Source organism: Ammodytes marinus (genome assembly GCF_949987685.1).
Source record: "Ammodytes marinus genome assembly, chromosome: 4".
Taxonomy (NCBI): domain Eukaryota; kingdom Metazoa; phylum Chordata; class Actinopteri; order Uranoscopiformes; family Ammodytidae; genus Ammodytes; species Ammodytes marinus.
This window is the reverse complement of record NC_137233.1, coordinates 6,486,708-6,498,893: the sequence shown is the minus strand read 5'-3', so window position 1 is coordinate 6,498,893 and position 12,186 is coordinate 6,486,708. Positions and strand designations below refer to the sequence as shown.

The 12,186-nt window shown below is 41.7% G+C and overlaps 1 protein-coding gene across 1 annotated transcript in view; it reads left to right on the top strand.

The window, feature by feature from the left end:
- Positions 1-3,679: 3,679 nt before the first annotated feature.
- The window catches only part of col2a1b (collagen, type II, alpha 1b), a 50,517-nt gene continuing 42,010 nt past the window's right edge, over positions 3,680-12,186 (top strand). The window contains exons 1-6 of the mRNA XM_080026196.1: positions 3,680-3,866; positions 7,430-7,639; positions 9,139-9,155; positions 9,676-9,708; positions 10,910-10,942; positions 11,254-11,307. Coding sequence (XP_079882322.1) covers positions 3,776-3,866; positions 7,430-7,639; positions 9,139-9,155; positions 9,676-9,708; positions 10,910-10,942; positions 11,254-11,307 — 438 coding nt within the window. The 5' untranslated portion in view covers positions 3,680-3,775. The remainder of the gene's footprint in view (positions 3,867-7,429; positions 7,640-9,138; positions 9,156-9,675; positions 9,709-10,909; positions 10,943-11,253; positions 11,308-12,186) is intronic.

The following is a 12,186-nucleotide window of genomic DNA, read 5'->3' as shown; positions in this document are numbered from 1 at the left end:
TTAGCACACTATGAATTTTTTTTTTATTAAAGTTAGTTAGTTAGTTAGTTAGTTAGTTAGTTAAAGGTGAAGTAAGCGGTTTATTTATGTCAATATAAGTGTTAAATCGCTCTTTATTCATACAGTGATCACTTACATAATGTGCGCGTTCCATAAAGCCGATCTCTCAGTCAGCTGCTCACAAGAGAGAACGCTACAAACCGACACCCGTCTCACTCATGGTCTCACTGCCGGTGCACGCCAGAGCAACAGATGGGTGAATGTTTATGCGCCTACAATGGCGGAGCAGGTAAAAATCCTTCCCAATGTCTGTTTTGATGGTTTTTATCATGTTTTATCACACTTATGGATCTGAGATGATGCTAGATAACTCGCTGCTTGAAGACCGCAGTGCATTAATGTGGTGACGTAGGGACGAGCGAGGGGACTGCTAACTGCAGTAACTGACAGGAAGTTAGCTAAAAGAACCATTCCGCTTACAGCACCTTTAATTCAATTGTAGTCTATTGTACGCATGGCACATTGAGATGTGTCTTTTCGCATACCCCCTCTCAAGTTTTCCACTTTGGCGGTGGCCAGAGCACAGGGTCAGCCATAGTACAGCGCCCCTGGAGCAGTTCAGGGTTGAGTGTCTTGCTCAAGGACACAATGGTAGAGATGGTGGGCAGCGTAGATGTAACAGCCACCACTAGTTACCCTCCTGTATGGTGCCAAGGATCGAACCAGCGACCTCATGGTTACTGGTATGTCCCTCTTTAGGTCATCCTACCACCCCTACAAAAAGTAATGAGTTGTCATATTAACTTGAACCTGGACTCATAACCAAACTAAATTGCAGTGTCATTATCTGACCAGCTACACAACCACAGTAGTTCTCCTTAGACGGCGGAGCGGCAGAGAATAGCACCAATGCTGCACACTTAGGACACACCAGCTGCTCCTGCTTCACATAAAGTGTGGAGAGGTCGAAGGTCAGAGCCCTGAGGTCATAACCTGTACAGGGGTGAACAGAGCGAGCACCCTGCAGAAATGATGCCACCTCACTGTCCCACTGTGCCATTTAAATATAGCTAAGAGTTGTAACTGTGTTGCTCTTGTCATCTCTATCCCTGCGTTCCAAATCACATACTCTTTCTTTTTTCTATTCTACATACTACATCTGACCATAAAAATAATGTAACATGCAGTATTGATTGATTGATTTTGCCTCTTGCTTTTATATCCGTCACATTTCCCTGGTTGTTTTCATACGGAGGCTCTGTCGATGTGACGTCACTTCCGGTGCGCAATGGATTGTGGGTCAGAATCGCCCCAAATAGCATGCTGATTTCAACACTAAAAATCTTGGCCGGATATAGTAGACAGCAGGGTATTTTTAAGCCTACTAAATCTGACCACAAGAATTGGGACATCCTAAATCTTTTTTCTACCATACTAAATAGCAGAAAGTGTGGGGATTGGAACACAGCCAAATAATCTGTATTACTTATTCCACTACATGTATTAGACATCTTTAGCTACTGCAGTTAACAGTTTTACAATACATATGATGAGCTTCTAAAACACTACATCGCATTTAACCACCAATGTCAATCCAATAAAGCTTTAACAGTTCATGTTTTGTGGTGAGAGTGCAAACCCACTCCAAAGCTGACCTATTATAGGATCGGCCATTTGCACACACTTTATACAGCCAAAGTCTGTCAGCCCAGGGTTTGGAAAAACAATATGTATAACCCACAGAATATATATTTTTCGTACTTCAACAACTTCATGCAATCTTTCCACTTGTACTTGTGGATATAATGACATTGTACACTCATTTAAAAATAACTTGGGAAAGAGATACGTAAATAGTTCTATCAAGTTTCACAGAGCTGTTACTGTCAATTAATGCATCACAGAAAGCTTTTGAGAAGAAACCCTTAGTTTTTATGCACCACATATCTGGAACAAACTTGAGGTCTGCTGCAACTCTCAGCTTTTTTAAATCAAATCTGAAGACTTTCTGTCTGACTTTTCAGTAAAATGTTTCTGCCAATTTGTCTGCCTGTATTTCTTCTTTATTTTTACTATCTCTTAAATGCAATTTCTAATGTCTAACCTTGATGTATTGTATGCCCCTGAAAAGCACTTTGAATGGCCTTGTGTCTGAATTGTGCTTTATATATAAACGTGCCTTGCCTTGAAATGTCAAGCTTCCTTGTGTCACAGCAGCTATGCACAGTGTCCTGCAGCTCTACAGAAGTATTTCAAATGAGTGCCGAACTACCAGTTTAACAATCTAACACTAACAAAAACTCCTCCCTCTAATTTGCCACACTGCCAATTAATGATGATATTTTATTCCACTGAGTGAAACACAATGCATGGGGATGACCCCGCAGAAAGTTTGAAAAAATGATCCGATGTAACAAGAGACCACGGTTATTATTGTTGTGGTGAAATAAAGATTATGAGGAGCAAATAAAGCATCCCTCCCTGAAACTAGGATGACCCTCAAACACTGTGTGGCAGACAGTCCTGGAAGGTCCCATATAAATGCTCTGGGAAGCGCATGTGCACTTTAAACCTACCAGTAAGTTTAAAAGTATTTTCGCTTGTAAAACTTGAAAAATACTGTTTAAAAAACAGGTCTGCAAATGGCCACTTCCGCAAGCGTTTCCATGGGACCACCTGCCCCATGTATGACCTCCTATTAGTGGGTAAGGGTGAATCAAACAGAGATATTACAATTAATCTTTATCCTCACAACATTAAAGGTGGAGTCAAAATCCCTTTTTGCCAAAATCAGTGAATATCTCCTTATGATCCGCCACAAAAAGCAGAAATGTCCAATTCTCAGAGCCCAAAAGTGACTCTTCAGTGACTTTTGGACTTTTCAGTCCAAGACTTAAATATATTCAATGGACTTTCAGGCATGACAACTAAAAAATTAATCGGGTTATTTTTGGCATTTGATTTTGAGAAATGTCTTTGAAAGTCAAATCAATTATCATAACAACTGGCTGTTTGTGTCTGTTATATTGGAAAGGTGGCTCTATTTTACATTTTGATATTGTTGTGTATATTTGATTGCCTATTGCTTATCTTACTTGTGTCTTTGTCATGATTGTATTTGTACATCCCTAGAAAAGTCACAGTGCACCATCGCCACTTGTTACACAAACTTTTCTGGTACTTTTCAGGCCATTTAAAAATAAATCAAATACGATAATTTTTTTTTTCTTACTCAGCTCTTCTTAGGCTTTCTACAGGGAAAATAAAGAAGCTCAATTAGCGTAACGAAGTGATTCTGACATCGCTATGCTTTCGATGAACGAGGCGGGAGGAGGAGATGAGGGTAGGTGGTGGGAGGGGGGGCGTTGAAGTTTGAGTTTTTTCGGGTTCAGTAGCAGCACGTGTGGAAAGGAGTGGTCTGGGATAATGGAACCTGGGAGCCGGAATGGGAGGGAAGCGGGGCTCAGATTACTGCCTGAAGGGGGGTAAGGGGGCCGGGCTGATATTTGGGAATATACGAAGATTCATTGAAGGCAACGGGTACATAAAACTACAGCGTCTGGCCCGAAGCGGTCGGTGCTGAGTTCTTACTGCAGGTCCCGGGTCCTGCCACTGGATTTTTTTTTCTTTTTTTTTCTTTTTTTTGGGGGGAAAGGGTGAATTTCGAATGATTCGACTTTTGTAACTTGGAACACACATTAATCAACGAGAGAAGCCTCCCGAAGCAACCTACCTTTTCCCTTCAGGGCCCCTGTTGCATGTCTAATATTTAGACATGTTCAACATTATGGATTCGAGGACTGTACTGCTACTTGTAGCAACCCAAGCCTGTCTATTAGCCGTTGTGAGATGTCAAGAGAGCGACCGTAAGTGACAGCATTATTTCTATCAAAGTGATATAATGAAGGAAAGCTGCGGTGCATATAGAGAGCAGGTGTTCCTCCAGGCAAGATGGCTCTGACAAAGCTGTATCTTTATTATTAGCAACTCAACTTTGACAAGTTAAACAGTTGACTCGGTGCTTGGAGTGATTTGGATAATCCCCTCGCAACTTTTACGCACAGAAAGTTCATGATTGTTTGGATTCTCTGTTGCATAATAGTTGTGCGGCTTCAGCGTCTACCAGAAGCGCTGATCTTACTGTAACTGCAAACTGGAGGTGTGATAATATTCAATATACAGTATTACAGTTACGGACGTGCGTAAAAGTGATGTAGGCTACTTGATGGAGAGATGTGGCAAGTTTGCGCAAAAGAACGCGCGCAGTGCATTGGGTTGTCCGTCCGTCTTCTTGCTGAGGAGATTTTTAGTTTAAGCCAATTTATCGACTCTGGATTATTGATTCATTCTGTTAAAGTTTGTAAAGCGAAAATAACAAAGTTCAGATTTGTATCCCCTATTAAAACCCAATGCCTTATATACCATACGTCCACCTTCTCTCTCAGGGTAAGCTGCTGGACACCTGTGGGCGCTTTAGGAGCCTTTGACAGCCTCTCCTTTTAGCTGCAGATTCACTTAATATGGAGGGGGAGGGGACGGGCAAAAAGTGAAGGTGGTCAGGCTCAGGGGCCTTTGGTGAAAAGTGCTCACATTCCATTGTTGTCAGAGGGCATCCGGGCGAATCATGGCTTGTTGAATGGATAGGTGAAAACTAAAAACCCAATATGTCCATAATAATGTTGCTTTAAGTGATTACTTTCAATATTGACTCCATTAAGACTCAGATGGCCCTTATGTAATGTTGATACCTGTGGACTGTCTATGCAGGAATATATCTGAGAGAGGGATTATTCATCATCAGTGATCTTTAGTATCCACAGGAGACATTTGATAGGGAAGGTACGCCAGCAGATTTGGGGCCAGGAATAACGTTCCATATGTTTCCATCTGCTCCAAAGATTAGCCATAAGATGTGACAGTCAGCCCAGAGAGAGGGACAGAGCCAAGGTGCAAGAGAGAGAGAGAGAGAGAGAGAGAGAGAGAGAGAGAGAGAGAGAGAGAGAGAGGTGACTGGAAAAATACATATTTTTTTAACCGAGGGATTTTATTATTGAGAGGTGTAGTTTTTCTCAGCATACAGTCAAGTCAAGCTTACCAAGCTTTTAAAGAAATAGAAAAAGAAGGTGTATTTCCCAAGGAGAAAGAGAGGGAAAAAAGGGGGGACAAAATGCTCATGAGAAAAGCAATAGCAAAAGTCTCAGGTTACCCCCTTTTCAGAGGAATAGGCCCCTGGATATAATGCAAGTCCTTATTTCCAGCATTTTTTTTTCTGGGAGACGCCGAAGTGGCAAAGAGGTCCGATTGTGACCCTGACACAGCAGGCTGAAAGGCCCCAAGTCACTTAGAGGGGACGGGGGGTCAGTGCCTTAACTCTCACTGACTGACCGCTCATCTACAAGGAATAGTATCGAATCAAAAAGGGGGTACAGGAGATCAAAGTCTAAAAAGATACTAAATACAGTGAAAACTCAGTTGACTCCACTGTCCCATACCAAGGACACCTGGGTCCACTTTAAAATCTTCACTGTTCAATTTTCTGCCCTGGAAAACAGTATGGCTGCCAACACAAGGGAGAGGACGCTTCCCAATTACCCTGAATGATGATGAAAAACACCATCTTTCTATCAGCTCTCTAGTAGACAGAGGAGCCCTTGTCAAGTTATATCCTCCTATCAGGAGAATCTTTGACATTTTGAGCCCATGAAAGGACAGGTGCAGTCTCTTTAGACAGTCTCTATCAAAGCCTGTAAAAACTCAATTAAAAAAAAAAAGAAAATCAAAAATATGTGCATGAATGCTGACCATTTTCTCTCTTTTTTTCTTCCAATGTGTTTGAATTGGCATCTGACACAGCTATGGCTTCCAGATGGGTTTTTTTTTTAAATGTGCCCCCGTGTTTATACAAGGCAACAGTTTGTGAATTGCCCACTCTGTCCCCTTTCCAGAAAGAACCTCATTCATTGCTGGGCCGAGGTCCGTGAGGTTACCTAGACTTAAGCAGTAAATATAGCTACTGTACTTGCTCCTTGTCCCCTCTCAACGGGGCGGTCTGCCCCCTGAGGGGATTGGTACAGGTTCACCGACTCCTAATCACAGCCTCTTTCTTCCAGCAACTATTTGCCCTTCTGTTGACTTTTCAAGTACGTGTGCCAGACTGGAAAAATGAGCAGGAATATGGCTAATTAGTAAGTTCATTGTTGAAAATCCTTCTTAAAAGGTTTTCGACCAAGTACAGTACCTGTATTGAAACATGTCCCACCTCCATCACTCTCTTTGCCAAGCTGTGGCTCTGATGATATTTCATTTACTGAATGCAAAGTTGACCTCCTTTTGCAGTAAACCAGGGTGTCTCCCGCAATGTAAACTCGCCCTATATTTAACTTGTCGAGGAATTTCAGGCACATGGTCTCTGGCTCCTGTGAAGTTATTCGAGGTTTTTTGTCCTGCAGGTGTTACTCAGCTTGACTTGTGATGCTGCGATGTTACAGCGCCATCCTGTGGCCACTGCAGAGGTTGCATGCTTTGGTGTTCATTGGATAACTGGACTCAGTGTTTGTTATTGATTCATGGAATGATGGCACACTGTTTTATTTGTTTTTTAAGATTACTTTTGGAACATTTCATCCTTTATTTGATAGTGTATAGTCATGAGACGGACTAGAAGTGTTGTTGGGAAGAGGGAGAGAGGTGACAACAAAGGTGCTATAATCGAATTCGGACAGGGGGGAGTTGCAGTTCAACTGGCCTCATGGTTTATTATTTTGATCAATTGTTATGTTAAAATTTTCAAGCAAAAATACCAAACACTTGTTTGGTTCCATATTGTCAAATAAGTGGATTTGATGGTTTTCTTTGACGTATAAGATTGTAGACTCTTAAGGGTTTGCTTCATTGCTGAATAAAGCAAGAGATCTGAATACATCCCATCGTGCAATGGGTTATGATAGCAGGCTTATATATTTGAAAATTCTGCTCATAAAATGATTGTTATTTTCAGTTCTGACATAGATGTGCCATAGGTGCTAGGCTACTGTGACTCCCTGGATGTTATTTGGGTTTAACAAGATGAAATGTGTCACTGAACAAGACAGTTAATCCTACCTCACTCAATACACTATCACACTAATAATATATAATTGGGAGGAATGTATTTTTGTGGGTTATTTTAAAATGTAAGTCTATGCTTCTGGCATGTTTGTTATGCATTATCACATTGGAGGACCTGTATGTGTTGCATATGTATTTTCCCCATAAACAAAACATTGCTCAGTTTGCATTATATCTCAAAGACATTTACAGAGAAAAGAGCAGTTGTTGTTTATGAGTGGCACAGTGCAATAACTGTTATTCATACCTGATGTCTAATCTACTTTTTCCTCCCACCATCTCCCACAAACACACACACACCCACACCTACACACACACACAGAGGAGGATGTTTTAAGCTGTTTACAAGATGACCAGCGCTATAGCGACAAGGACGTATGGAAACCCGAGCCTTGTCGCATCTGTGTGTGTGACACCGGGACCGTCCTGTGTGATGTAATTGTCTGCGAGGATCTTAAAGACTGCCCCAACCCTGAAATCCCATTCGGAGAGTGTTGCCCCATCTGCACAGCCGACCCGTCTCCACCCATTGGTTGTAATTTATTTATCTCACACCCTCTCATAAATAAATTACCTATACCTTCATGTTGTTTATTTTGGGGGAGAGAAAATGGTTCAGTTTAGTACAAAACAAAGGTTGGCCCAGGTTGCAGTATAACCTATTTCACCTGCTGAAGGTATGAAATCAGGCGTATATGCAATATGTGCCAACCCTTTGATTTGAATACAATTCTCTATCCCCCAAAGCAAACAAATGATGAGAAATAAACAGCAACAGTGACACAACTGAGCAGAAATTTCAGTGATTTCAATGCTCCCTCTCAACGTCATTTACTTTTCCATAGCTGGCTCACCTTGGCCCCATCTTGTTTGAATACTCTCTTATTCTTCTTCTTCTTCTTCTTCTTCTACCCTGAGTATCATGAAAACATGTGGGAGCCATTAAGGAAATACCTCAGTCAGGCAGACACACGGCTTCACATTTCTACTCTATATCCTCTCTGTGGATTTCTGCAGAGATCTGATGGCGAGAGAAAGTGTAATGCTCTGAGGAGACTTTGTCAAAGGAGCTATTTATTCAGCACGTTTAGGAACTGCCATCCGGATAAACAGGAACCTTGTTTGGTCCTGCTATGGAAAATGTAAACAAAGTCGGGTTGAGGAGCATATAACTGAAATCAGAGGTGTCACTGTTTGCGATGCATGCTTGTGGATTCCAATGCTTTATTGAAATCTTATCTTCCATAAAAGGCAAAATCAAAGTGCTAAGTTAGTAAGATGTATAGGCAACATGTACAGCATCATTTTAGATTTTCAACCAGGGCTGGCTATCGAGACCGAGAGTACTTTTTGTATTGACCCAAATGTGTCCAGACCACCGTCAATCGAAAACTATTGAAAGTATAGGCCCTGAACAGCTGTTGTGTACTTCTACTGTTGTGTACTTGTTTTTTGACCTGATAGTTCATGATTTTAATTTAAATGAAGATGATTTTAGACTAGATTGTATGCAGGCAAATGCATTTCACAACTACTTGTACACTTTTTCTTTCAAGTAAAACCTTTTTTGGGGAATTCTTTTAAATTCTCGACGATAACCAGCCCTTCCTGAAAACCTATGCAAAGTCCTAATTTATCAATATTGCTATAAAGCTACTTAACAATGCTTATTAGATTGCTTTGAAATACAACGTTGTGTAAAGATACACATGCTATTCCAATTATTTTTCTTTCTGCCATTCACTTAAACCTGCAGCCGCTTTGCTCCTTGCTTTGAGCTCTTACTGTAAGATGGTGATTCCACCGACACTTGTCTTATCCTGATGGGCTCTTTGGGTGCCACACATATGATCTGGTGGTGGTCTTTATAGTTAGGTTAAATTTAGAGTACAATTGGCCATGAACGCGTGTATAGACTTTGTGGTCTTCTGGGAAATACTATGTGACCCTCGCGGACTGTTTGTGTGTGTTATCCATTGGCTAACTGTGATCTGTTCTTTCCTCTCGAAATCCCACTTGACCACATAACAGGAGCAACTGGAGCTAAGGTGAGACACAGTAGGATACTAAGATGTGTGTGTGTGTGTGTGTGTGTGTGTGTGTGTGTGTGTGTGTGTGTGTGTGTGTGTGTGTGTGTGTGTGTGTGTGTGCGCGCTTGTGTGCAAGTGTTTGTGTGTGCGTGTGCGTGGGCGTGATTGCATGAGCATGTGTGTGTGTGTGTGCGTGTGTGTGTGTGTGAGAGCCTCTCCAACACCTGTAATTAATTCTGCACCTATCCCAGATATCAATTCTGCAGAGCCTGTAGTTTATGGATTTAGTTGAGACTTTGATGTGAAAGAGCTTTGCCATATGGATAACAGTTATTTCCTTCTCAACACCGTGTGCCATATTTATGTGTCTGTTAGGTATCATTATATTCAGCAAGTTTTGCTCTTGACCATGGTCTTTCAGGAGTAGAGTTACAATGATGTGTGATGACCATAGACTGTATAAAAGAAGTGTGAGGGTGCTGAAATGTTTAGTATATCTTTCTGTTTTTCTCATCCCATCTTATTTTTTCCACATCAGGGTCAGAAAGGCGAACCCGGAGATATTACCGATGTAAGTCGAAATCACACAATACTTAAACTTCACCTTATACAACTATAAGCTTATTATATTTTCTAAAAGTTATGGGAGGCTGCGGCAGAGCGGGCAGGCAGTCGTCCACTAGATCACAGGGTCGGTGGTTCGATCTCCCGCCACATGTCAAAGTTTCCCTGGGCAAAACATTGAACCCCAAATTGCTTGACCATAGTTAGCTGCTATCAGTGTATGAATGGAAACAGAATGTGTGTGAACAGGTCTCATGAAAACCCTGTCTCAAGAGATTACCTGTAAAAAATGTTTAAAAGAAGTTAAGTAAAAAGTACAACATTTTCCGGTTTGAATCCGACCCGTAGTGGGTTCTCTGTATGTCCTCCCCTCTTTGCCTCATTTCAACTCTGTCTCTCCAAAATAGTAAAAGTACAACATTTCCCCCTGAAATGTGGTGAGGTAAAAGTACCAAATGAGTATGAATTGGAATTTTTCAAGTACCTCAAATGTACTTTACTTGGGTAAATGGACTTGGTTACCATCCACCACTGGCAGTCCCATAATATCCCTGGCTACGGATTAATATTTAGAGAAATAACTTGCATAACTCAGCAATTTTGCCACAAGTCCAGGATAGAAAGAAAGGAGTGAGCCATAGAGTGAGGAGGCAGCCGTGTCAGGAGGACAGCCAAGCACAATAAGGCCTCCATACAATCCTCCATAAAGATTCTCAAAGGATCATGGAGAGAGAGAGAGACAGAGAGAGAGAGAGATTGAGAGAGACAGAGAGAGACAGACAAAGAGACAGAGAGAGAGAGAGAGAGAGAGAGAGAGAGAACTGCCTGCCTGCCTGCTGCACCTGGAAATGCTTTACCCGTGCGAGGGAATACGAGTTCATGACAGGAAATAAGAAGGCATTGTTTATTGTATGTTTCTTATAATGCTGTGCCCGAAGAGATTAGCAATTAACAGGCCCTGCTCTGATGGGAGTCAGATAATGTTTCCACACTCAGACCTAAACATCCAATGTGCAAAATACATCTGGTAAATATAAAGTGTTGTCGTGTGTGGGTCTAGGCTAAAAGAGCGTTCAGTTTGCACACACCAACATGACTTCAAACGCCATGGCTTCAAATGCTACATTAACAGGACTTCAAAGACATTTTATAAAAGATCATTGACACCTTATTTTTTTAATTTTCTTCCTTTCCTTTGACTTCCCTAGGTTGTAGGACCAAGAGGATCATCTGGACCAATGGTATGTGAGCAACCCATTTCTTTGCATTTATACATATATCCTTTAATACAGTTCTTTGAAAGCCTTTACCATTTTCTTTACATAAAATATAAAGAATGATAGTAACAGGTTGCATCTTTAAACCTTATATAGCCATTAAATTGAATTGCCAGTTGAAGATACCGCAGGATAATGGAAACCCAATGTGACATAACAGTAGCAGAGTTCACGAGTAACAGCTGTTTTCTCCGGGCTCACGTGTTGCTGCCGAGTCAAAAAAACACCTGAAGTTACTGACTGACTCTAACCTCTCTGTCTCTCTCCTTCACCAGGGCCCGCCAGGAGAGCAGGGAAACCGAGGATCAAGAGGAGATAAGGGAGAGAAGGTGAGTTTTTTAAGGAAAAAAATCGCCCAAAAAAATCACTCCTTTTCACCCCCTCCTTCTTGACATTTTCACACCAAAAAAACTAGACTAAAAAACTGCTCACCCTCTGAGGTACAGTATGTGCTTTTGAATGTGATAGCTTTAGGTCTATAGGAGGTGGGGGTGGGTTAGTGGGTGGGTGGATGCCAGTGTATCTGCTATAGCTTGCAGCAGGCTTTAGCAGAATGGTAGCCTTTCATTCGGCGACCCTAGTCAATGTGCCGTTTCCATTATAGGCCTGTGCTGTCTGCACAGGTCTGGGTTGTTTAACAGATGTGGGACTGTGGGAGACCCCTTAATGTAAACCTCTGCTTCTCTCTCGTGAGGCATTCAGGCGCTGTGGGGGAAATGGGTGTCGCCGCCGCACTCGCCTATAGGGGCTTTGATCACTGCTGTTAATGTAACAACACTTGTGATGTGATGACAGGATGCTGCAGGCTAGGGGTTTAAATGTCGTGTAGTTGTCTTGTTTATGCAGATTTAAAAGCCAAAAAAGTATTGACATTTTGGCTAGCAGAAGGTAAATGCAGCATGCTAAAGTGTTCAGTACATTCTTTCTTCCCGATCCCCTTGCAGGGTTATTTGTCACTACATGCACAGGAGGTATGCAGGGTAGACTAATTTGGTTTGATAAATCATCTCCCACAACCGCCCAGGAAAAGAAAATCTGTATTTTTGTATTGAACTGTAACTTTGTCAATGGTGTACCGTACGAGTAATTTTTGTATTACCTCTTAAAGGAATACTTCACCCATACGCAGCCGGCGTTCTATCATTAGAAAATTGCTATTGTAATATAATGAATGAGGTGTTTCTTCCCTCAGTCTTCCCTCAGTCTTC